The sequence below is a fragment of the Salmo salar genome, chromosome ssa23 (assembly GCF_905237065.1).
Source record: "Salmo salar chromosome ssa23, Ssal_v3.1, whole genome shotgun sequence".
Classification (NCBI taxonomy): domain Eukaryota; kingdom Metazoa; phylum Chordata; class Actinopteri; order Salmoniformes; family Salmonidae; genus Salmo; species Salmo salar.
The window spans coordinates 44,086,853-44,114,330 of NC_059464.1; the positions used below are offsets into that span (position 1 = coordinate 44,086,853).

The 27,478-nt window shown below is 42.5% G+C and overlaps 1 protein-coding gene across 2 annotated transcripts; it reads right to left on the reverse strand.

Moving 5' to 3' along the window:
• Window positions 1-1,944: 1,944 nt before the first annotated feature.
• LOC106584721 (sulfide:quinone oxidoreductase, mitochondrial) lies at window positions 1,945-13,384 on the reverse strand. 2 transcript variants are annotated; one of them, XM_014170246.2, is made up of 10 exons: window positions 13,089-13,384; window positions 9,269-9,517; window positions 8,655-8,825; window positions 5,774-5,827; window positions 5,063-5,263; window positions 4,624-4,833; window positions 3,581-3,764; window positions 3,313-3,380; window positions 2,648-2,826; window positions 1,945-2,410 (listed from the first exon to the last, which is right to left on the reverse strand). In XM_014170246.2, exons 2-10 carry the CDS (start codon window positions 9,494-9,496, stop codon window positions 2,353-2,355), a joined length of 1,353 nt encoding a protein of 450 aa, XP_014025721.2. In that variant the 5' UTR covers window positions 9,497-9,517; window positions 13,089-13,384; the 3' UTR covers window positions 1,945-2,352. The 2 variants fall into 2 exon arrangements, with proteins under 2 accessions (XP_014025721.2, XP_045562433.1); XM_045706477.1 differs by lacking the exon at window positions 13,089-13,384 and having other exon boundaries at window positions 9,253-9,517.
• Between the last annotated feature and the right edge of the window lie 14,094 nt (window positions 13,385-27,478).

Here is a 27,478-nt window from a genome sequence, read left to right on the forward strand (position 1 = left end):
TCTTTATGTAGTGTTGTGTTGTCTCTTGTCGTGATGTGTGTTTTGGCCTATATTTATATTTTATTTAATCCCAGCCCCCGTAGGAAGCCTTTTGCCTTTTGGTAGGCCGTCATTGTAAATAAGAATTTGTTCTTAACTGACTTGCTTAGTTAAATAAATAATTAAAATATAGCCTATATGTGAAAAACTCTGCCTTATGGCACTTTAAACGATGTGTACAGTATGCAGTGCTTAATTTGTTAAAATCGGGAGGTCCCGGAACACTCAGCGAGAGAGGGGCCAGACTATATGCCCTCGAATATAGCTGTGGGGTTTACACAAGTCCGGATTTCTTTTAGCCTAATTTTCAAGACAAATGTACAGCAATTTTTTTTTTTTAAGTCACTGCAGGTCTCCTGCCATATGCACACATACTCAGTTTACAATAACCGTATTTCATATAATTTAAGACTAACAGTAGAACACACATCACAATATCAGAGTATAACTTAAGATTTTTCTTATTTTATGTTGGCTACAGCAGAGCACATGATAATATATAGGCCCACTGCCTATAACATGAAGCGCATATCCCCCCCCCCAAAAAAAAAGATATAGATGTACTATTGTAAAGTGGTTGTTCCACTGGATATCATAAGGTGAATGCACCAATTTGTAAGTCGCTCTGGATAAGAGCGTCTGCTAAATGACATAAATGTAAATGCATATTCAGATTAAGGAAAATATGTTCCTGCCTCAAAACCTCCCACAATGACTTTCCATGTTAGTAAATGTCTTGCTCAAAGCCATGAGTATCTGTGACGTTTAGTCTCCTTGTAAGGCTGTTCAGAAGAATCTGTCTGTAGTACCTATTATTTTTTTTCATTTTGAGTGTTAACGATAACGTGGGTGTCCTCTTTAGCCTCGTCTACAATGCTTGCTTCCACTAAATGCTCCTTGGTTCGGGCATGTTAAAAAACTTTTCAAAGGGCTTTTTTTTTTTTTACGTCACAGGCAGAGGACATTAGTGTACATTCCACCCAATCTTTTGCTAGTTTAATCCATCCAGTCGTTTCTAGACCCAAGCTCTCTACATTTTTGCATGTTGTACAGCCCAGCTTTTAATTTCACATGACAAGCCAGGGGTTATACCTTTGCTTGTTCTTGAACTGAGCCTCCGTTCAGTGGATCAACCTGGGCTCAGAGCATTTCGTATTATTCTGTACGTAAATCTGAGATGCTCCTTTTAGTATGATATGTTACATTTCGTATGGTATGTATTAATTTGTGAATGTCCATCACCCATTTCGTATGGTACGTTACGATTTACAATTCCTAATATATGTTACGAATTTGCAAAACGTACAATGTTACGAATTTTAGCTAGGCGTCTAACGTAAACTAGGGGTTAGGTTTAAGGTTAGAGGAAGGGTTAGCTAACATGCTAAGTAGTTGAAAAGTAGCTAAAATGCTAAAGTTATCTGTGATGAGATTCGAAGGCCTACTTGCTAGTGGAGGTGGCAGGATTAGCAGCGCTGCTAGCTAAGGCATGGCCATCAGGGTCAGTTTTCCCCCACTCCTCTCTTCCGGCACTGACAGTTCTCTGGTTCGCTTCGGGTTTGATTCACAATTTTTCTCAGGATTGTTTAACTTGAAAAACATCATCATTGCTTCTTCTTATCCATTTTTTAAATTTGTCTTTCCCACGTTTCAAATTCAGTAGGGAGACGACTAGCCTAGGCTACGTGACTACGTACAGTAGGGGCCTCTTCCCTAGCTGACCACCACTACCAAGACCTGTGTCAAGATCAGTTACTTACCCCCCACCGACCCTACCCATAACCTTTAAGTACAAATAAGAAAGCAGGTCTGGAATCAGTGTGGGAGGATAGGATGATTACACAGGATCCTCGTGCTTTTACCTGATGGTTTTTCCAGGGGTCGGGAGAAATAACAAGTAGGCAATTTGATTTGACTGATAGCTTTTATTAGAATGTTTATAGTGCCAACAGTGAAACAATTAATAAATCATGCCGCAAGAGGTACCAGATCCCGGAAAATAGATGATCTGGCTCAAATTAAGCACTGACAGTATTATTAGAGGTTTTATGGAATATATATATATATATATTTAAAAAAATCCAATTGTATTTTCAATATCTTGCTTAATTGTATTATGGTTATTCAAATAGTGGTCTAGGAATAGAGTTGTAAAGTTCTAGTAACTTTCCAAAAATTACCAGGTTTTCCAGAAATCCTTGGAATTTTGGGAAAGTCACAGGAATTTTGCAACCCTATCTGGGAATCAAAGATCAGAGAAAAAGTTGATTACATTGTAGCAGTCTGAAACAGCTGAATTGGTTGTAGAAGCTTCTATTTCATCCCAAGGTGCATGATTTTCCTGTATGGTCCTGGTCCACCCCAAAACCCCCTATGGGAAAAATATCAGATGTATTGTTTGGACTAATATTAGCAACAAAAAGCTCTATAAAACATGTATTCCCTGTTTAGTCTATATAAAAGGTTGGTTTTATTAGAGCACACAACAGAAAACATTTAGTGATGGAAAATGAGCATTTCTTACTGGTCAAATCAAGTAAATCCATTCCCCCCCCCCCATTGGTGCCTTACGAACACGACCCAGTAATTATCTTTGACAGCTACTTACTTGAGAAGTCCATGCCAGTACAGATGAGGCATCACGTCAGCTTTCATGTGGTACATGGTCCATCTCTCCTTGCTTTGGTCAATAGGGAATGTCTCCAATGGCTGCCCACTATAGTCAAACTCAGCCAGAATGACGGTGTTGTAGTTCGTCACCAAAGGGCAGGATGTGTAGCCATCATACTGTAAACACAAGTATTTTAGCGCTATATTTAAGCAATAAGGCATGGCGGGGTGTGGTATATGGCCACTCCGCTTTGCGTCGTGCCTAAGAACAGCCCTTAGCCGTGGTATATTGGCCATAACCACAAACCCCCACGAGGTGGCTTATTGCTATTATAAACTGGTTACCAACATAATTAGAGCAGTAAAAATAAATGTTTTGTCATACCCGTGGTTTACGGTCTGATATACCACGGCTGTCAGCCAATCAGCATTCAGGGCTCAAACCACCCAGTTTATAATAATGTGGATACGTGCCAAAAGGCACCCTATTCAATTCATATTGCACTACTTTTGACCAGGGCCCTGGTCATCAGTAGTGCACTATATAGTGTGTCATTTGGGACATATCCTGTGTTATCTTGAAGATTCTAAAAATACTAATACGCAACGCATGTAATTTTTAATACGAGGTTAAGTGTAATAGTGTTATGTAAGGTAACGTACCTTCCTATCCGGCTTTTCATTCTTCAACACTTTTGAAATTGTTCTATCCAGAATACTAGACTGGGCAGCTGGAAATAAAAATGCACCATATTCTTACTGATGCTCTTCCCCATGCTCAACAAATGTAGTACATGTAGGTCCAGGTTTTCAACCTCGCAGGGAAATACCACAGCAAAAGTTTTGCAACAGCTGTTTCCCCTGGTGTTTAGTTGTGGTAGCGCTATTCATGTTTTACTAGTGGCAAAACAGAAGAAACAAACAGACTTACCCACGGCAGCAGCTGTTTTGGATGTCGGCAGGTTGGTGCAGTCTCCGATCCCAAACACGTTGGGATACTTGTTATGTTGAAGGGTCTCTTTGTTGATGTCTAGCCAGCCAGCCTCATCAGCCAATAAGGATCCTTTAACCACCGGGTTGGGTCCCATCGGAGGAGTGACATGAAGCATCTCATACTGAAAAAGAAAGAAAAGCTTGATTCCCTGACTGAAAATTAGCACAAACAAATCAAACTATTACTGTCATGTTGTTGCCCAGCAAATACTCTGATAGTGAGTTAAGCCCTGTCTGATAGTTAGTGAGTTAAGCCCTGTCTGAGCCAGAATGACCCATAGGCTCCTGCCCTATCTCCTAATTATGTAGTGAGGCAGCTTGATGTACCAGTACACCCCCTGGACAGGATGCTAGTCTATCTCCTGTTTCTGTAGTGAGGCAGCTTGATGTACCAGTACACCCCCTGGACAGGATGCTAGTCTATCTCCTGTTTCTGTAGTGAGGCAGCTTGATGTACCAGTACACCCCCTGGACAGGACGCTAGTCTATCTCCTGTTACTGTAGTGAGGCAGCTTGATGTACCAGTACACCCCCTGGACAGGATGCTAGTCTACCTCCTGTTACTGTAGTGAGGCAGCTTGATGTACCAGTACACCCCCTGGACAGGACGATAGTCTATCTCCTGTTTCTGTAGCGTGAGGCAGCTTGATGTACCAGTACACCCCCTGGACAGGACGCTAGTCTATCACAGGGCCTTACCACCAATCTATCCCCTTAATGCCAAACAGAGGGACATCAGGTACCATTTTTTAGAGTCTTTGGGAGTTCGATCCCCAGTTGAATCATACCAATCTTCTTATCTTAGAAACACCAACCACAAGACCACTGAGATAGCGAATGCTACAATAACTGTGAATGCTACAATAACTACATCTGCATACTACGTTACTTAGCATCAGTTTTCTATGTCAACTTAAATAATATGTTAGAAAAGTGTGAACATATCCCTCGGCTACATTCTTTTTTCCATTAGCAAATTACCTCCAACACTTTGGTTTCTCCAGGATTGTCGAGGTTTTCAAACACAGCTTCCTGCTTGTCGGCGCGGACCTCGATGAGATTTTGTCTGAGATTCACCTGGATGTCGCGACTCTTCACAATCTCCCACAATGCATCTGCATATTTCTTGACCCCAAACAGCACTGGCAGTGATGTGTTGTACACAACGTTGGCCTTAGCCCTTTTTCCTGTCTTCGAGAGGGATCAGATCAGAATAAACCTGTTATAATATTGAGGAAGGGTATGACACAGATGAGAGCTGGGTTGTGTTCATTAGGTACCAGCAAGAAATACACTTTTACCATTTCAAAACGTTTTGCTACGGTGTGCACTGATGAACACAAGTCAACCCAGATATAAAAAGGTATTCTGAATCTACATTTTTGTAACAGTTTATCTGATGCATTTTATATCACAATACCTTTCTGAGATAAGCATCGGTCAGGTACATGATCTTCTGTGGTGCTCCTGCACACTTCACCGGAGTGTTGGGGAAAGAGAATACAGCATTTCCCTCCTTGAAGTTCTGCAGTGCACTCCAAGTCTTCTCCACAGTTTGTACGGAATAGTTTGAACCAATCTTAAATTTTACCCAATCTTCAATCTCAGGCAGGCCCTTGATCTAGAGAGTGATTGTGAGACACAAAAATAGATGATCATTGGCAGAGACCGACTCATACTATAAAAGGAATTATGTTAAAGGCCCAGTGCAGTAAAACATGTGATTTACCTGTATTTTAAATATATTTCCACACTAAAGTTGGAATAATACTGTGAAATTGTGAAAAAATATGATAATGCCCCTTTAGTGTAAGAGCTGTTTGAAAAGGCCACCTGAAATTTCTGCCTGTTTTGGTAGAATGGAGTTTTGGCCTGCCTGGTGACATCACCAGACGATAAATTCGTTAATAGACCGATAAGAGAGTTCCAAACCTCCCCACTCAGACAGTCTGCTAAGAAGCTATTTTTGTTTATTTTTTTGACCATTTTAATTGATAACAATTCACAGTAAGTTATTTCATTGTTCCCCAGAAATGATTTGATATTGAAACAAACATGTCTGCATTGGACCTTTAAAACAATATTGAGGGAGTGGTGAAAGGCATAAAATGAACAATATGGTGCTTATTACCTTCTCATAGTGTAGCTGTAAACCTAAAGCCACTATCAGATATTGGTAGGAGATCTGTTACAGGGAAGACAATACAAGTTCCAGTCAGTTGTAAGGTAAAATTATTGTAGGCCTACTTCCTTGTTATTAACAAACATGCACTGAGTATACAAAACAATGAATAACTTTGCTCTTTCCATGATATAGACTGACCAGGTGAAAGCTATGACCCCTTATTGATGTCACTTGTTAAATCCACTTCAAATCAGTGTAGGTGAAGGGAAGGAGACAGGTTAGAGAAGGATTTTTAAGCCTTGAGACAATTGAGACATGGATTGTGTGTGTGTGCCATTTAGCGGGTGAATAGGGAAGAAAAAACAATGTTCCCTCAAAAAAGAATTCAGCACTGAGCACATTTCAGGTCTGCTGAGCGCAAACGTGAACGTTGTGAAAATTCTGCGCAACTTCCTGAACGCCTTTACTGTCAACACGGAGGCGTAACCACTTTAAGTTACAGTTTTAACAGTGGCCAAGTAGGCTACTGTGGCTATTTGATCATAATCTAGGCTTACCAGAGTTGCCTACCATTAAAACATTTTTTTGAGAAAATGCATCCCATAACATTAACATTCTATCATTCAGCCTACAGTATCAGCCAATGTGTGGTGTTCAATGTAGGCCTACATTCCATAAGACTTCTGAAAAAAACATGCAGTGCTTGACATTAACCCATTTATCCACTTGTCCTTCAGACAAGCAGGTGACTGAAAATGTTGTTTGATGCAAGAAACCACTTTACAAAATAAAATGCATTATTATACCAATACAATTATTACAGAGAATCAGACAAATTATGCTACCCTCTGCCTATTCACTACTTAGCTTACTCAAAGCCTGTCTCAAAATACAACACTGCTCCTTTAAGACAAAAAAAAAGCTTGTTACCTGACTCGCTTTTCAAAGATGTCTAGAAATGTACACGTTGTGTGCTCTTGTAGGAAGCAATCACTCCACTATTGCTGACTACAAACGATCTACAACTGGGCTAATAACTCCCTAACTAGCAAAGGAAATGAACAAAATGGACACACATGGCTACATGCAGCTCTCCCTTTGATCTCAAAAGCACTGCATCTACTCACGACCACTCATGCTGTAAACACGGTCCAGTTCAAAGTAAATGCCACAGATCCATATGGCAATGGTCTATTTGCATATAGGCCTACTGCAGCTTTGATTGGTTATGCCACACCGGTCTGTTCAATCTCGTGCTTCTCTACGTGGGCCAATGTTTCTCCTGGGCGGCAGTCCCGGGGCAAGCGCGCAGTTTAGAGGGAACATGGGGTGCAACTCACTGTTAGGAAGGCGTTCCTAATGTTTGGTATACTCCGTGTAAAGGACATGTAAAGCTGAATGATTTCATTGTAATTTGTCCAGTTGCATATCAAGAGGATCTATATTGCAGGCCTCTCCAACCCTGTTCCTAATTTAGTGAACCTGACTCTAATAATTAGCTGGTTGATAAACTGAATCATGTCAGTTACAACTGGGGTTGGATTGAAAACCTACAGGAGAGTAGCTCTCCAGGAACAGGGTTGGAGAGCCCTGGTGTAAACCTACAGGAGGGTTCTTCTCCAGGAACAGGGTTGGAGAGCCCTGGTGTAAACCTACAGGAGAGTAGCTCTCCAGGAACAGGGTTGGAGAGCCCTGGTGTAAACCTACAGGAGAGTAGCTCTCCAGGAACAGGGTTGGAGAGCCCTGGTGTAAACCTACAGGAGGGTTCCTCTCCAGGAACAGGGTTGGAGAGCCCTGGTGTAAACCTACAGGAGGGTTCTTCTCAAGGAACAGGGTTGGAGAGCCCTGGTGTAAACCTACAGGAGGGTTCTTCTCCAGGAACAGGGTTGGAGAGCCCTGGTGTAAACCTACAGGAGAGTAGCTCTCCAGGAACAGGGTTGGAGAGCCCTGGTGTAAACCTACAGGAGAGTAGCTCTCCAGGAACAGGGTTGGAGAGCCCTGGTGTAAACCTACAGGAGGGTTCTTCTCCAGGAACAGGGTTGGAGAGCCCTGGTGTAAACCTACAGGAGGGTTCTTCTCCAGGAACAGGGTTGGAGAGCCCTGGTGTAAACCTACAGGAGGGTTCCTCTCCAGGAACAGGGTTGGAGCCCTGGTGTAAACCTACAGGAGGGTTCCTCTCCAGGAACAGGGTTGGAGAGCCCTGGTGTAAACCTACAGGAGAGTAGCTCTCCAGGAACAGGGTTGGAGAGCCCTGGTGTAAACCTACAGGAGGGTTCTTCTCCAGGAACAGGGTTGGAGAGCCCTGGTGTAAACCTACAGGAGAGTAGCTCTCCAGGAACAGGGTTGGAGAGCCCTGGTGTAAACCTACAGGAGAGTAGCTCTCCAGGAACAGGGTTGGTGAGCCCTGGTGTAAACCTACAGGAGGGTTCTGCTCCAGGAACAGGGTTGGAGAGCCCTGGTGTAAACCTATGAGAACAGGGTTTGAGAACAGGATTGGAGAGCCCTGGTGTAAACCTATGAGAACAGGGTTTGAGAACAGGATTGGAGAGCCCTGGTGTAAACCTACGAGAACAGGGTTTGAGAACAGGATTGGAGAGCCCTGCTCTATAGCCTTTTATCTTGCCATCTGATGTTGAAGTGTTATGGCTTTTTCATTTTTTTCCCCCCAGTTTAGCATTTTGCCTCCAGCACCTTCACTAAATTGTTTTTGCTGTGTGTGGTAGATTCAGGCTGTTATGCGCAGGAAGGATAAGCAACACAGATTATGACAACACTTGACTGACCTTTGCCTTCAGATCGAGACCAATCCCTATAATGACATTTCATAACTTCAATCAATGTGAATTAAATCAAATAAACGATATGGAAAGTAAACAGCCCTACCTACCTCCATGCCATTTCCTGTGCGCACAGTGTTTGTGTCTGGGTTGATCTCCTGAACCCTGGATCTAACCCATTTGACACCAGACGGCACAACACTGGCAGTAGGGCGACCAGAAGAGGCCACACCTTTAGCCCCAGCGCCAACCAATGTCCAGATGGGCTGATAGTAGTGCATCTAAAACCACAGGAAGAATGTTGCTTATTATAAACTGGGAGGTTCGAGCTCTGAATGCTGATTGGCTGACAGCCGTGGTATATCAGACCGTATACCACGGGTATGACAAAACATTGATTTTTACTGCTCTAAATTACATTGGTAACAAGTTTATAATATCATTAAGGCACCTTGGGGGTTTGTGATATGGCCTATATACCACGGCTAAGGGCTGTATCCAGGCACTGCGCCTAAGAACATCCCTTAGCCGTGGTATATAGGCCATATACCACACCCCCTCCCCGGGCCTTAATGCTTAAATATATACTCTTGTGCACGAGACTACATGTTCCACATCCAAAATGGCCCCCTATTCCTTATGTAATGCACTATGGGCCCCTGGTCAAGTAGTGGACTATATAGGAATAGGGAGCCATTTGAGACTCACCCACTGTCTTTAATACCTCACTGGGTTCCACTATGGCCACGTTTTCCGCCCCTAGCATCCTCTTCATCCGAGCACTCATTGTGATGCCACCACTTCCTCCTCCCAGCACTAGGACCTTGTAATGCTCTTTGGAGGAGGCATGGCTGCTGCTGCTGGTGTGGAGATGACAGATGCCAATAGCAGCAGTCCTATGGCACTGCCTCCACAGGGCTGGCTGCCGATGCACCACTCGGACTGTAGCCATGTATTATTTACTGTATGATCTCTAGAATGGATTCAAAGTCAGGATTCAGTTACAGTGATTCCATAGGGCCTAGTGACTGACAGATTATTGACAGGAAGTGATTACATTACATAGGGCCTAGGCCGAGTGACTGACAGATTATTGACAGGCAGTGTAGTCAAAGAAAAAAACAGCAGAAGGTGCATGTCTGCAAACATAAAAAACACACGAACAATTATTAGGTTATTGAGGCTACTGGTTATATTCGTCTTATGTGTAAGGTTAACTGTGTAACTGTTCTATCAATTGGACTTCTTTAACCTAGCTAGTTCATTGCCAACCCACATAGTACATATGCATATTTCATAGCCCCCCCCCATGCCAAAAAAGAATAATAGCATTGAGCAAAGTGATTTGAAGTCTATGCAGAGCAGCCTATTCACTCCTATTCATATCATTCTGCCAAGACCTCTACTAGCTTGGGTTAAATGTGGAAGACACATTTCAGTTAAATACATTCAGTTGGACAACTGACTAGGTATTCCCCCATTCCCTTTCAATGCAACTTATTCTGGGAGTCTGTTGAGACATTGGGCTGGGACCACTCTAAACACTAGTCAACATTTAAATGGTGAATTATAGGATCTCTGATGATCCCACAGACTGTAAAACACATGGACGAAGTCATCGATGACGTCACCCCATTGTTTCCTATGAGGATGCTCAGTGGGGTATTTCATGATCAGGAAGTGTGATTTCAGTGTGTCGAAATGTTTTTGGAAACATTGCATGCATAGTTTGAGCTACTCTAGGAAATGATGTTGCAGGTTAGCTCAGTGCTGTCCTTGTGGAGTTTCTCAAATTGAAGGCAGACCGCGGTACTGCAGGCTGCCATTAGCAATTAAATGATCCTCATTTCTTCGTCTGTATGTTCATTTTATCTTTATTTTACTAGGCAAGTCAGTTTACTAGGCAAGTCATTTGACTGAAATGCCCTCAATATCTGACATCCCAGTTAAGGATACAATCATTTATCTGGGAATAACAAAAACTAAGAAACAAAAGCTAGATGTTTTCTGAACTTTATTTAATTTCACATTTATTTAACCAGGTAGGCAAGTTGAGAACAAGTTCTCATTTACAATTACGACCTGGTCAATATAAAGCAAAGCAGTTCAACACATACAACAACATAGAGTTACACATGGAGTAAAACAAACATACAGTCAGTAATACAGTAGACAAATAAGTCTATATACAATGTGAACAAATGAGGTGAGATAAGGGAGGTAAAGGCAAAAAAGGCCATGGTGGCAAAGTAAATACAATATAGCAAGTAAAACACTGGAATGGTTTGTAGTGGAAGAAAGTGCAAAGTAGAAATAGAAATAATGGGGTGCAAATTAGCTAAATAAATAAATAAATACAGTAGGGGAAGAGGTAGTTGTTTGTGCTAAATTATAGATGGGCAATGTACAGGTGCAGTGATCTGTGAGCTGCTCTGACAGCTGGTGCTTAAAGCTAGTGAGGGAGATAAGTGTTTCCAGTTTGAGATTTTTGTAGTTCGTTCCAGTCATTGGCAGCAGAGAACTGGAAGGAGAGACGGCCAAAGGAGGAATTGGCTTTGGGGGTGACCAAAGATATTCCTGCTGAAGCGCGTGCTACAAGTGGGTGCTGCTATGGTGACCAGTGAGCGGAGATAAGGGGGGACTTTACCTAGCAGGGTCTTGTAGATGACCTGGAGCCAGTGGGTTTGGCGACGAGGATGAAGCGAGGGCCAGCCAACGAGAGCGTACAGGTCGTAGTGGTGGGTAGTATATGGGGCTTTGGTGACAAAATGGATGGCACTGTGATAGACTGCATCCAGTTTATTGAGTAGGGTATTGGAGGCTATTTTGTAAATGACATCGCCGAAGTCGAGGATCGGTAGGATGGTCAGTTTGGCAGCATGAGTGAAGGATGCTTTGTTGCGAAATAGGAAGCCAATTCTAAATTTAACTTTGGATTGGAGATGTTTGACGTGAGTCTGGAAGGAGAGCTTACAGTCTAACCAGACACATAGGTATTTGTAGTTGTCCACATATTCTAAGTCAGAACCGTCCAGAGTAGTGATGCTGGACGGGCGGGCAGGTGCAGGCAGCGATCGGTTGAAGAGCATGCATTTAGTTTTACTTGTATTTAAGAGCAGTTGGAGGCCACGGAAGGAGAGTTGTATGGAATTGAAGCTCGTCTGGAGGGTTGTTAACACAGTGTCCAAAGAAGGGCCAGAAGTATACAGAATGGTGTCGTCTGCGTAGAGGTGGATCAGAGAATCACCAGCAGCAAGAGCAACATCATTGATGTATACAGAGAAAAGAGTTGGCCCAAGAACTGAACCCTTTGGCACCCCCATAGAGACTACCAGAGGCCCGGACAACAGGCCCTCCGATTTGACACAGTGAACTCTATCAGAGAAGTAGTTGGTGAACCAGGCGAGGCAATCATTTGAGAAACCAAGGCTATTGAGTCTGCCGATGAGGATGTGGTGATTGACAGAGTCATTGGCCAGGTCAATGAATACGGCAGCACAGTATTGTTTCTTATCGATGGCGGTTACGATATCGTTTAGGACCTTGAGCGTGGCTGAGGTGCACCCATGACCAGCTCTGAAACCAGATTGCATAGTGGAGAAGGTGCGGTGGGATTCGAAATGGTCGGTAATCTGTTTGTTGACTTGGCTTTCGAAGACCTTAGAAAGGAAGGGTAGGATAGATATAGGTCTGTAGCAGTTTGGGTCAAGAGTGTCCCCTCCTTTGAAGAGGGGGATGACAGCAGCTGCTTTCCAATCTTTTGGAATCTCAGACAACACGAAAGAGAGGTTGAACAGGCAACTAACCTGATCATAGAAAGAACTCAAAATAAATGTAACCCAGCTAGCAATGAGGAATCAGCCCAGCGCAGATCCTGGGAATCATTGGTTACAAAGGGATGTAGCTCTTTGGTTACTCTCTTTCTCAGAAGTTTCTTTTTAACTAATTACATTACATTCGTTTCATATAAATGAATACAAAAAGTGCTACCTTACTAAACATGAACTTAAAACGTTTTTTAAAGACATTGATGTTTATTGTACCTTCTGTAATGAACAACCGGACTGTTATACGTTTATTTTATACCCGGAAGTTGTTGAAAGATATGTAGATGTTTTTTGGGATTATATACATGCACATTTTCTCCTTCTACTTGAAAATGTTATTTGTTTTTTACAAAGTATTGCAAAGGCTATGCGAAACCTTCTTAATCAAAATCATTGTTATTTTAGCTCAATTCCAAATTCGTAAATGGAAGAGTCGAAAACCTCTATTATTTGAGAACGAAATTCCACAATAACACAATTTCTTCTTCTCATAACATAAAAAACGGTCAACTTTGAATGTTTGTACTTTTTACAAGGTGTTTATTTAAATGTATTGTATGTATGTATTCCATGACTGTTCTTTGTAATGTTTGTATACTTTTTTTCTACTATATTGTATATTTTGAATTGCTTAAAAATACATTGGACTGGGACTGAGTCGAGGACCAATGTCCCAACAGACTCCCAGAATTTGTTGCGTCGAAGCTAGAAACCTACCTTATTTAAGAAGAAAGTTGCGAAAACGGGATATGATCCTTGCAAGCTGGCGATCTATGACTGGCTACTCAGACTCCTTGCTCTGGTCAAATGTACTGTCGATCTACCTTCAGTGTCTTAAACACACCTCGAGAGCGTGTCACCGATTGCGTAGTATAGTTTTCGTAGTAAGCCACTACAGTAAGTACAAATTGGCCTCGTTTCACAAAACCCGGACTTCATGACGCTTGAAAAAACATTCCGCCCACAAGAAACACATGCTTGATCAAACCTCTTCAAACGGAAGCTGTGCAGAAACATGAGTTGTAAACAAATGACTGCACAAGCTCATCGACCTGTTGAAAGTCTATCAACTGCTGAGTGCATTACTCGCAATGTCCACATGATGACACCATTGTCAAAAGAAAACCCTGGCAATGGGTCACTGCCAATGACGTACAGTAACCCTTAAGGTCCTTGTGTAATGTGATATTGTACCCCCTAGCCCAATTGTCCATTGTATATTATTTATATATACTTGTGTTCCTACATGTACTTCCTGTATTGATTTGTTGTTATGTATTGGCCATTGAGAGACGGTTTGAAAGGCTTTGAAGCCACCGTTCGGGCATTTTCGCACTCCCCAGTGGGAGCAGTCCTCCGTTAGAATGGTATTTCAATGAAATGTTTCAAGGACAAAATTACATGTATTTAAGCATGATTTGTGTTTTAGTGGTGACATTTACATTAGTTTTCTAAAAGAAATGGCGTTTAGCTAACATAATATAATTTATAAGTATGCATTAAGGTGTCTGAAATAGAATAAATGTGGCAAAAACTAATGTAGACATTAATAAATACTTTTTCCAGCGGTGGGGGGAGTGCCAAGATGGAGGTTGTCACTAGTTATCACAGCCACAAAGTCAAATTGGATATATCGTCAAAATTCCTGAAAACAAAAATTAGATTTAAGGTTAGGCATAAGATTAGCAGTGTGGTTAGGGTTCCGTTTAAAATCTGATTTCACAAGAGAAATTGTAGAAATAGGCGGGGTTTATGACTTTCTGGCTGTGGCAACTAGTGACGACCGAAATTAGTGTGTGTGTGTGTGTGTGTGTGTTATCAAATCAAATTTTATTAGTCACATGTGCGGAATACAACAGGTGTAGTAGACCTTACAGTGAAATGCTTACTTACAAGCCCTTGACCAACAATGCAGTTTAAAAAATACGAATAAGAATAAGAAATAAAAGTTACAAGTAATTAAAGAGCAGCAGTAAAATAACAATAGCGAGACTATAAACAGGGGGGTACCGGCACAGAGTCAATGTGTGGAGACACCGGTTAGTTGAGGAAATTGAGGTAATATGTACATGTAGGTAGAGTTATTAAAGTGACTATGCATAGATAAAAACAAAGAGTAGCAGCGGTGTAAAAGAGGGGTGGGGGGCAATGCAAAGTAGCCATTTAATTAGATGTTCAGGAGTCTTATGGCTTGTGGGTAGAAGCTGTTTAGAATCCTCTTGGCGCTCCGGTACCGCTTGCCATGCGGTAGTAGAGAGAACAGTCTATGACTGGGGTGGCTGGGGTCGTTGAAAATTTTTAGGGCCTTCCTCTGATGCTGCCTGGTATCGAGGTCCTGGATGGCAGGAAGCTTGGCCCCAGTTTTGTACTGGGCCGTACGCACTACCCTCTGTGGTGCCTTGCGTTCGGAGGCCGAGCAGTTGCCGTACCAGGCAGTGATGCAACCAGTCAGGATGCTCTCGATGTTGCAGCTGTAGAACCTTTTGAGGATCTGAGGACCCATGCCAAATCTTTTTAGTTTCCTGAGGTGGAATAGGCTTTGTTGTGCCCTCTTCACGACTGTCTTGGTGTGTTTGGACCATTCTAGTTTGTTGGTGATGTGGGCACCAAGGAACTTGAAGCTCTCAACCCACTCCACTACAGCCCCGTCGATGAGAATGGGGGTGTGCTAGGTCCTGCTTTTCCTCTAGTCCACAATCATCTCCTTAGTCTTGGTTACGTTGAGGGATAGGTTGTTATTCTGGCACCACCCGGCCAGGTCTCTGACCTCCTCCCTATAGGCTGTCTTGTCGTTGTCGGTGATCAGGCCTACCACTGTTGTGTTGTCTGAAAACGTAATAATGGTGTTGGAGTCGTGCCTGGCCATGCAGTCATGGGTGAACAGGGAGTACAGGAGGGGACTGAGCACGCACCCGTGAGGGGCCCCTGTGTTGAGGATCAGTGTGGCAGATGTGTTGCTACCTACCGTCACCACCTGGGGGCGGCCCGTCAGGAAGTCCAGGATCCAGTTGCAGAGGGGGGTGTTTAGTACTAGGATCCTTAGCTTAGTGATGAGCTTTGAGGGTATTATGGTGTTGAACGCTGAGCTATAGTCAATGAATAGCATTCTCACGTAGGTGTTCCCTTTGTCCAGGTGGGAAAGGGCAGTGTGGAGTGCAACAGAGATTGCATCATCTGTGGATCTTTTTGGGTGGTATGCAAATTGGAGTGGGTCTAGGGTTTCTGGGATAATGGTGTTGAGGTGAGCCATTACCAGCCTTTCAAAGCACTTCATGGCTACGGAAGTGAGTGCTACGGGTCTGTAGTCATTTAGGCAGGTTGCCTTCGTGTTCTTGGGCACAGGGTCTGCTTGAAACATGTTGGTATTACAGAATCAATCAGGGACATGTTGAGACCCGCACCTTGAAAGCGGCAGCTCTACCCTTCAGCTCAGTGCAAATGTTGCCTGTAATCCATGGCTTCTGGTTGGGGTATGTACGTACAGTCACTGTGGGGACGATGTCCTTTATGCACTTATTGATAAAGCCAGTGACTGATGTGGTGTACTCCTCAATGCCATTGGAAGAATCCCGGAACATGTTCCAGTCTGTGATAGCAAAACAGTCCTGTAGTTTAGCATCTGCTTCATCTGACCACTTGTTTATAGACCGAGTCACTGGTGCTTCCTGCTTTAATTTTTGCTTGTAAGCAGGAATCAGGAGGATAGAATTGTGGTCGGATTTACCAAATGGAGCGCAAGGGAGAGCTTTGTACGTGTCTCTGTGTGTACAGTGTACAGTACAGGTGATCTAGAATAGTTTTCCCTCTGGTTGCACATTTAACATGTTGATAGAAATTAGGTAAAACTGATTTAAGTTTCCCTGCATTAAAGTCTCTGGCCACTAGGAGTGCCGCCTCTGGGTTAGTGGTTTCCAGTTTGCTTATTTCCTTATACAGCTGACTGAGTGCGGTCTTAGTGCCAGCATCTGTTTGTGGTGGTAAATAAACAGCCACGAAAGTATAGCTGAAAACTCTCTTGGCAAATAGTGTGGTCTACATTTTATCACAAGATACTCTACTTCAGGCGAGCAAAATCTAGAGACTTCTTTAGATTTCGTGCACCAGCTGTTGTTTACAAATATGCACAGACCGCCCCCCTTGTCTTACCGGAGTGTGCTGTTCTATCCTGCTGGTGCAGTGTATATCCAGCTAGCTCAATATCAATGTCGTCATTCACCCACGATTCCGTGAAACATAGGATATTACAGTTTTTGGTGTCCCGTTGATAGGATATTCTTGATCGTACCTCGTCTAATTTATTGTCCAATGATTGCACGTTGGCGAGTAATATTGACAGTAACGGCAGCTTTCCGACTCGCCTTCAAATAACTGGGATGTTGGCCTTTTCGGATGTTCGGAGAATGTCCTGTGCATCCTGCTTGTTGAAGAAAAAATCTTCGTCAACATCCTGGAGATGTTGTAGAAACATCTCAAGGATGATCAATGCAAATAGGATTCACCTGAGCTTTATTTTAAGTCCCATAACAAAGGGTCTGAATACTTATGTAAATAAGGTATTTCTGTTTTCGCTTTATCATCATAGAGTGTAGATTGTTGACATTTTTTTTATTTTATACATTTTAGAATAAGGCTGTAACATAACAAAATGTGGAAAAAGTGAAGGGGTCTGAATACATTCCGAAAATACTATACATTACTGTTACACTACATGGCCAAAAGTATGTGGACACCCATTCAAATGAGTTGATTTGGCTATTTCAGCCACACCCATTGCTGACAGGTGTATAAAATCTAGCACACAGCCATGCAATCTCCATAGCCAAACATTGGCAGTAGAATGGCCCATACTGAAGAGCTTAGTGACTTTTAATGTGGCACCATCATAGGATGCCACCTTTTCAACAAGTCATTTCGTCAAATTTCTCCCCTGCTAGAGCTGTCCTGGTCATCTGTAAGTGCTGTTATCGTGAAGCGGTAAACTTCTAGGAGCAACAACGGCTCAGTGGCAAAGTGGTCGACCACACAAGCTCACAGAACGGGACCCTTTACAAAGACATGCTAAACTTTGGGGATATGGATTGTTTTTGTACTCTTGTGCAGTACAACTGTTTGCAACCACCTTTAAAAGAATGTATGGATAATTGAACATACAATATAAAAAATATAAGTATTATTTATACCAGCATTTCTTTAGAAAATACACTTTTAATGCAAATATATAGTCTACAAAACGTACATTGGTCTATTGTGCTGGGCAACAGGTTTAATACAGAGTGCTTGTGACTCCTTACTCCACCCACTCCGTTTCCTGCAATGCAATACACTGCACATGCACTGCATATTGGCTTATAGAAGAAGAAAAAAACGCATCTAGGTGCCGATGCTAGTCTACTCACTAAAGTCCCTAGAATACAAAACAGATGAGTTAGGACAAAAAGCTAGGTCATGTTTGCTACTGTAGCTTGAGGTTGATGTTTGAACAGTGGCACACATATCAGAACCATGGACAGCTGCCATTTTAGAATGGAACGTTGTCTACCTATCTAAAAATACGTTGCCCAAAAGCATATAAACGTGATTTCATCTTTTAGTCCACACACTGTTCCAGTAAGATCTTGGATAAAAAGGTGAGAAGTGAGGGGAATTAAGGTTTGAAATGTTCACTAGGACGGTCTGGAGTCATCGTGCTCTTGTGCAGGGTGGCAGGTAGATTAGCGGTTAAGAGCTTTGGGCCAGTAACCGAAGGGTTGCTGTGTTCGAATCCCTAAACCGACTAGGTGAAAAATGTGTCCATGTGCACTTGAGCAGGGCCCTGATTGCACCTGAAAGTACTAAAATATAGTCTTGACCCAAATACCAATATCAACATGAGATGCAAAAACACAATGGAAACCTGGTTTGTCATTACATGAAGTGCTAACAGACAGGCATACCTGTTTTAGGCCTTTGTCTGGAACTTCTGGCCTTTTGCTCTGCCCATTCCATTGGCACCAATGCATTAATCAAATCAAATCAATTTATATTTATGTGGCGGACTGCAATAGCATCGAATAGTCCCTGCGATATGCAACTGTTCAGGGAAATCAGGAACCAATACACACAGTCAGTCAGGAAAGCAAAGGCAAGCTTTTTCAAACAGAAATTTGCATCCTGTAGCTCTAACTCCAAAAAGTTTTGGGACACTGTAAAGTCCATGGAGAACAAGAGCACCTCCTCCCAGCTGCCCACTGCACTGAGGCTAGGCGACACGGTCACCACCGATAAATCCATGATAATCTAAAATTTCAATAAGCATTTCTCTACGGCTGGCCATGCTTTCCTCCTGGCTACCCCAACCCCGGCCAACAGCTCCGCACCCCTCGCAGCTACTTGCCCGAGCCTCCCCAGCTTCTCCTTCACCCAAATCCAGATCGCAGATGTTCTGAAAGAGCTGCAAAACCTGGATCTGTACAAATCAGCTGGGCTAGACAATCTGGACCCTCTCTTTCTAAAATTATCCGCCGCCATTGTTGCAACCCCTATTACCAGTCTGTTCAAACTCTCATTTCGTCCGAGATCCCTAAAGATTGGAAAGCTGCCGCGGTCATCCCCCTCTTCAAAGGGGGTGACACTCTAGACCCAAACTGTTACAGACCTATATCCATCCTGCACTGCCTTTCTAAAGTCTTTGAAAGCCAAGTTAATAAACAGATCACTGACCATTTCGAATCCCACCGTACCTTCTCCGCTGTGCAATCCGGTTTCCGAGCTGGTCACGGGTGCACCTCAGCCACGCTCAAGGTACTAAACGATAGCATAACCGCCATCGATAAGACAGTACTGTGCAGCCATCTTTATCGACATGGGCAAGGCTTTCGACTCTGTCAATCACCGTATTCTTATTGGCAGACTCAATAGCCTTGGTTTCTCAAATGACTGCCTCGCCTGGTTCACCAACTACTTCGCAGATAGAGTTCAGTGTGTAAAATCGGAGGGCCTATTGTCCGGACCTCTGGCAGTCTCTATGGGGGTACCACAGGGTTCAATTCTTGGGCTGACTCTTTTCTCTGTATATATCAACGATGTCGCTCTTGCAGCGGGCGATTCCCTGATCCACCTCTATGCAGACGACACCATTCTGTATACATCTGGCCCTTCTTTGGACACTGTGTTAACTAACCTCCAAACTAGCTTCAATGCCATACAACACTCCTTCCGTGGCCTCCAACTGCTCTTAAATACAAGTAAAACTAAATGCATGCTCTTCAACCGTTCGCTGCCCGCACCCGCCCGCCCGACTAGCATCACTACTCTGGACGGTTCTGACCTAGAATACGTGGACAACTACAAATACCTAGGTGTCTGGCTAGACTGTAAACTCTCCTTCCAGACTCATATCAAACATCTCCAATCCAAAATCAAATCTAGAATCGGCTTTCTATTTCGCAACAAAGCCTCCTTCACTCATGCCGCCAAACTTACCCTAGTAAAACTGACTATCCTACCGATCCTCGACTTCGGCGATGTCATTTACAAAATACCTTCCAATACTCTACTCAGCAAATTGAATGCAGTCTATCACAGTGCCATCCGTTTTGTTACCAAAGCGCCTTATATCACCCACCACTGCGACCTGTATGCTCTAGTCGGCTGGCCCTCGCTACATATTCGTCGCCAGACCCACTGGCTCCAGGTCATCTACAAGTCGATGCTAGGTAAAGCTCCGCCTTATCTCAGCTCACTGGTCACCATAACAACACCCACCTGTAGCACGTGCTCCAGCAGGTATATCTCACTGGTCATCCCCAAAGCCAACACCTCCTTTGGCCGCCTTTCCTTACAGTTCTCTGCTGCCAGTGACTGGAACGAATTGCAAAAATCGCTGAAGCTGGAGACTTATATTTCCCTCACTAACTTTAAACATCAACTATCTGAGCAGCTAACCGATCGCTGCAGCTGTACATAGCCCATCTGTAAATAGCCCACCCAATCTACCTACCTCATCCCCATATTGTTTTTATTTACTTTGCTGCTCTTTTGCACACCAGTATCACTACTTACACACCATCATCTGCTCATCTATCACGCCAGTGTTAATCTGCTAAATTGTAATTACTTTGCTACTATGGCCTATTTATTGTCTTACCACCTCACGCCATTTGCACAAAATGTATATAGCCTTTATTTTTTTTCTATTGTGTTGTACGCTTGTTTATTCCATGTAACTCTGTGTTGTTGTTTCTGTCGCACTGCTTTGCTTTATCTTGGCCAGGTCACAGTTGTAAATGAGAACTTGTTCTCAACTAGCCTACCTGGTTAAATAAAGGTGAAAAAAAGAGAAGAAAATATAGCCCTTCTTACATCAGCTGATATCTCAAAGTGCTGTACAGAAACCCAGCCTAAAACCCCAAACAGCAAGCAATGCAGGTGTAGAAGCACGGTGGCTAGGAAAAACTCCCTAGAAAGGGAGGAAGAAACCTAGAGAGGAACCAGGCTATGAGGGGTGGCCAGTCCTCTTCTGGCTGTGCCGGGTGGAGATTATAACAGCACATGGCCAAGATGTTCAAATGTTCATAAATGACCAGCATGGTCAAATAATAATAATCATAGTAGTTGTCGAGGGTGCAACAAGTCAGAAACTCAAGAGTAAGTGTCAGTTGGCTTTTTCATAGCCGATCTTTGAGAGTATCTCTACCACTCCTGCTGTCTCTAGAGAGTTGAAAACAGCAGGTCTGGGACAGGTAGCACATCCGGTGAACAGGTCAGGGATCCAGCAGGTCTGGGACAGCAGGACTGGGACAGGTAGCACATCCGGTGAACAGGTCAGGGTGTCATAGCCGCAGGCAGAACAGTTGAAACTGGAGCAGCAGCACGGCCAGGTGGACTGGGGACAGCAAGGAGTCATCATGCCAGGTAGTCATGAGGCATGGTCCTAGGGCTCAGGTCCCCCAAGAGAGCGAAAGAAAGAAAGAAAGAAAGAAAGAAAGAAAGAAAGAAAGAAAGAAAGAAAGAAAGAAAGAAAGAAAGCAAGAAAGAAAGAAAGAAATAAAGAGAGAAAGAGAGAATTAGAGAGAGCATACTTAAATTCACACAGGACACTGGAGAAATACTCCAGATATAACAGACTGACCCTAGCCCCCCCGACACATAAACTACTGCAGCATAAATACTGGAGGCTGAGACAGGAGGGGTCAGGAGACACTGTGGCCCCATCTGATGATACCCCCGGACAGGGCCAAACAGGCAGGATATAACCCCACCCACTTTGCCAAAGCACAGCCCCCACACCACTAGAGGGATACCTTCAATCACCAACTTACCATCCTGAGACAAGGCCGAGTATAGCTTACAAAGATCTCCGCCACGGCACAACCCAAGGGTTACACTGTAAATGCATTACTCTTCCCCTAATGGAGTTACCAAGTGGGCCTATGATAGACTGGCATATCTCACAATAACCAAAATTAACCTCATGCTGATGAGCTGGCCGTGCCTTAGCTTTACACATTTAAATTGTCCCTAGACCAGCCTTGACATGTGGCAAAAAAAATTATAAATACAAATACGACAAATACAATATTTGCCTCTGGGACTTGGGTTTTGGACTTGGAGAAACATATCACTTTCAAATTCCTAGACAGAGCTATGGATGCAAGGACTGACCATCCATGATATCAACATTATAGTTTTACCATGTTTTTGGGGGGCCTTTACAGTATTTGTTTACATTTATTTTGTTTACAAAAATTTGTAGTAAAACAAGCTTATATGTTGGGTTTTGATGGACAGTTGAACTAAGCTCATGAAGCCTTTACTGTGTAAGTAATATTCAGTTTGCTTTATCAGGTAATTCATTTGGAGAACATCTCACCATACCCAGTGACGGTGAGGAATCAACAAGAACAGGAACTATCAAAGCAATTAACATACAAGTATGACATGCACATGCTAATGATTAGAATGGTTCTTCAGGTTGGGGTAGAGATCAACGAGTTAAAACACTACCCAGAGCTGAGGGCAAACTCAGCTCTTGGTTCAGTGTCCTCCGCTGGAGCCAGAAATAAGAACATGGTTATACTACCCTCCTTATTTATGCTGTTGTCTTCTGCTCTGCTGGCAGATGGATACTAAAGTAAAGATTCCTCAAATCAAGATGTTGTTGCTGTCCTTCATTTTCTTACAAGTGTATACGTCTGGAACAATATACTGTACAAGCACTACATATTTCCAGAGAGGGCTTTCTTATTCATTTTGAAGTTATGATCTATTTTATGAGCACCGCCAACACCACCACCAACAACAACACAGTGAATGGGATGATTAATTAAAAAGCCAGCAACACTCTGTATTATTCAGTGCCCCATGAAATGACACCATATCTAGATTCTACAGACCCTACTGACTACTCCCAACCCCACTTTTACATCAGCACAAATAATAGTTTTTCACTATAAGCCAAATATTGTCAACATACCAGTCTGAACGTTGTATTTTTACATATCTGATTTTTTTTAAACAAAAATTCCTTCTTGCATTTGCTTATAAGCACAATGCAAATTGACATTGATTAAAATGTAATATACTGTATTTTGAATGGGTTATCCACCTTGCAATGTTTTGAAATGTGGGCTTTTATTTTAAAGGGCTCCTCATTACCATAGGAAAGTGAAGCTATCGTTAGTTCCGCTAGCAGTAGTGAGAGAAACGCGCAGATTCTCCAGAGCTGCATTTGAGTCTAAATCTACCTCCTTCACTTTAATGATGAGGGATGGTAAAAAAAACTGCTTGATTGCCATAGCGACATCAGGAAAACTGGGCAGTTGTGCTTCAAATACAGCAGTTTTGTAACATTTTAATTGAGCCTTTCATTCTCCTTAATTATCAGTGTGGTGAGATAAGTCGATCAGTTGGTATATGACGATACATGCGCTGCTCTGTAAGCCACGTCTATGTGGGAAGAACAAGGCATGTTGCACTGGGACACGTTTTAATACAGTGAAAAAAGCCTCTCATTTTACAATGGGTCCGTCATGGTTATGTGTGGCCTAGTTATGCTAATATATTTGAGATCAATGTATAGAGTACCACATTATGAGTAATAATACCCATAAAACCTAACGGTCAAACAAGGAAATGGTTCCAATAGTTTTCCCACCATTTTACCCATAGGGCATTTTAGAAATACATAAAATAAGGGCTGTGTTTCGTGTAGGCTTACCCTGGTGTGACGTTTTGATAACCGTGTAAAACTCTCTAGGACAAGGTGACTTATTAATATATTTGCCTGTATTTACCCCCACCCCCAAAAAATGAAATGCTAATTAGATGCTAATGTGGCTATCATAAAGAACACAATACCCGTTAGCAAAGGTGTCAGTTAGAGATGACGTGCAGGAGGTTGCAGGGATTTGTAGTCTTGCATGATGTCTACTTTTATGCTAATAATAATTTTCGAATCTGAGAGTAAATAGAGCCAAATATATTATTATTATACCTTTATTTCAACAAGGAACACAGACTGAGACCAAGGTCTCTTTTACAGCTGGGCCCTGCGTATACATGTTTACACATACAGTTTAGGTACAATGATTAAGAAACTACACAAGACAAACAAAATGATTACAGACAACACAAAAAAATTGTTTACTAGACGACCTAAATTATTGGGATCATCTTGTTATCGTTAGTGTTTGAAATAGATTAAGCTCGTTGACAAAACAGACCATGTGATGCCTTTTTCACACAGAGATTTGTCAAAGATCCACGGTAGGTCAGTGTAAGCTATGTGATTATTAGAGACAGCTTTATCGCAGTGGATGTCATTTATTAATTTACTGTTATAGTATTCATCAGTAGAAGCTATCATAGCTGCGGGGAGTAGAGGTGTTGAGGGTTCTGCAGCACCCCCTGGAAAAATCAGAATAGAAAAAGTTAACTTTTTTTCCCCCACAAAAGTAATGCACTGGGCCTTTACTAGTCCTGTATTTCAGGATCAATATAGCCTTCTGTAGAACAGCCAGTGGTGGAAAAAGTACTAAATTGTCATACTTGAGTAAAAGTAAAGAATATGTGTATGAAGGTATAAATTCCCTTAATTTTGCTGGACCCCAGGAAGAGTAGCTGCTGCTTTGGCAGCAGCTAATGGGGATCCATAATAAATACAAAATACAAACTAGCTAGCCATTTCACAGCGGTTACGCATACTTTCTCCACCGCTGATGGTGTGTATCTAATTGTCGTACCTGAGTAAAAGTAAAGATGCCTTAAAAGAAAATGACTCAAGTAAAAGTGAGTCACCCAGTAAAATACTACGTAAGTAAAAGTCTAAAAGTTTTTGGTTTTAAATATATTTAAGTACCAAAAGTAAATGTAATTGCTAAAATATACTTAAGTATCAAAAGTAACAGCAAGGTCCTTTGCTGTTGTTCTGGGATTGATTTGCACTTTTCGCACTAAAGTACGTTCATCTCTAGGAGACAGAACGCGTCTCCTTCCTGAGCGGTATGACGGCTGCGTGGTCCCATGGTGTTTATAGTTGCGTACTATTGTTTGTGCAGATGAACTTGATACTTTCAGGTGTTTGGAAATTTCTCCCAAGGATGAACCAGACTTGTGGAGGTCTACAATTTTTTTTCTGAGGTCTTGGCTGATTTCTTTTGATTTTCCCATGATGTCAAGCAAAGAAGCACTGAGTTTGAAGGTAGGCCTTGAAATACATCCACAGGTACGCCTCCAATTGACTCAAATGATGTCAATTAGCCTATCAGAAGCTTCTAAAGCCATGACATCATTTTCTGGAATGTTCCAAGCTGTTTAAAGGCACAGTCAACTTAGTGTATGTAAACTTCTGACCCAGTGGAATTGGGATACAATGAATAATAAGTGAAATAACCTGACTGTAAACAACAGTTGGAAAAATTACTTGTGTCATGCATTTTAAATTTACATTTTAGTCATTTAGCAGACGCTCTTATCCAGAGCGACTTACAGTAGTGAATGCATACATTTCATACATTTTTCTTTTTTTTTTGTACTGAGTAGATGTCCTAACCGACTTGCCAAAACTATAGTTTGTTAACAAGAAATTTGTGGAGTGGTTGAAAAATGTGTTTTAATGACTAACCTAAGTGTATGTAAACTTCCGACTTCAACTGTAAGTATCAAAAGTAAAAGTATACATCATTTTTTATTGATATGATTTCAATCCCTTTCACTCCACAGAGAAAGTAATAACCAGAGTCTACATGACTCACCTGAATCCCTTTCACTTCACAGAGAAAGTAATAATACCACTGAGAATTGTCTCTGTCTTTCTCAATGACTTCTGAAGACAGAGTGAAATCCCTATAAAAGAAAATACAATGTTGTTATTCTGAGGGGGCTGTCTCCAGGTAAATACAATGTTGTTATTCTGAGGGGGCTGTCTCCAGGTAAATACAATGTTGTTATTCTGAGGGGGCTGTCTCCAGGTAAATACAATGTTGTTATTCTGAGGGGGTTGTCTCCAGGTAAATACAATGTTGTTATTCTGAGGGGGCTGTCTCCAGGTAAATACAATGTTGTTATTCTGAGGGGGCTGTCTCCAGGTAAATACAATTAGATTGGTGATCCTATGCAGTCGCCAATGCATCTAGGGCAGCAATTCAAGACAGATTCAAGAAGACGCTTACATGCAGATTATAGGTGAATTGCACGGGCATAAAAAGCAGGAGGAAGGATTGTGTGGAGATTAACCGTCAGCTCTTGTGTTTTGGTTCTGTGTTGGCCAGGTGGATTTTCTTGGAATCATTGACAGTGACAGCAGCCAGAATACTCTGCTCAATAGCCATTGGGAGCACAGCATAACCACAGTAGTCAATGTGTTCTCCTAGCAGTAATGATTGATTTGATTTATTTCACCTTCATTTAACCAGGTAGGCAAGTTGAGAACAAGTTCTCATTTACAATTGCGACCTGGCAAAGATAAAGCAAAGCAGTTTGACACATACAACAACACAGTGTTACACATGGAGTAAAACAAACATACAGTCAATAATACAGTAGAAAAATAAGTCTATATACAATGTGAGCAAATTAGGTGAAATAAGGGAGGTAAAGGCAAAAAAAGGCCATGGTGGGAAAGTAAATACAATATAGCAAGTAAAACACTGGAATGGTAGATTTGTAGTGGAAGAAAGTGCAAAGTAGAAATAGAAATATTGGGGTGCAAAGGAGCAAAATCAATAAATAAATACAGTAGGGGAAGAGGTAGTTGTTTGGGCTAAATTATAGATGGGCTATGTACAGGTGCAGTAATCTGTGAGCTGCTCTGACAGCTGGTGCTTAAAGCTAGTGAGGGAGATAAGTGTTTCCAGTTTCAGAGATTTTTGTAGTTCGTTCCAGTCATTGGCAGCAGAGAACTGGAAGGAGAGGCGGCCGAAGGAGGAATTGGCTTTGGGGGTGACCAGAGAGATATACCTGCTGGAGCGCGTGCTACAGTTGGGTGCTGCTATGGTGACCAACGAGCTGAGATAAGGGGGGACTTTACCTAGCAGGGTCTTGTAGATGACCTGGAGCCAGTGGGTTTGGCGACGAGTATGAAGCGAGGGCCAGCCAACGAGAGCGTACAGGTCGCAGTGGTGGGTAGTATATGGGGCTTTGGTGACAAAACGGATGGCACTGTGATAGACTGCATCTAATTTATTGAGTAGGGTATTGGAGGCTCTTTTGTAAATGACATCGCAGAAGTCGAGGATTGGTAGGATGGTCAGTTTTATGAGGGTATGTTTGGTAGCATGAGTGAAGGATGCTTTGTTGCGAAATAGGAAGCCAATTCTAGATTTAACTTTGGATTGGAGATGTTTGATGTGAGTCTGGAAGGAGAGTTTACAGTCTAACCAGACACCTAGGTATTTGTAGTTGTCCACATATTCTAAGTCAGAACCGTCCAGAGTAGTGATGCTGGACGGGCGGGCAGGTGCAGGCAGCGATCGGTTGAAGAGCATGCATTTAGTTTTACTTGTATTTAAGAGCAGTTGGAGGCCACGGAAGGAGAGTTGTATGGCATTGAATCTCGTCTGGAGGGTTGTTAACACAGTGTCCAAAGAAGGGCCAGAAGTATACAGAATGGTGTCGGCTGCGTAGAGGTG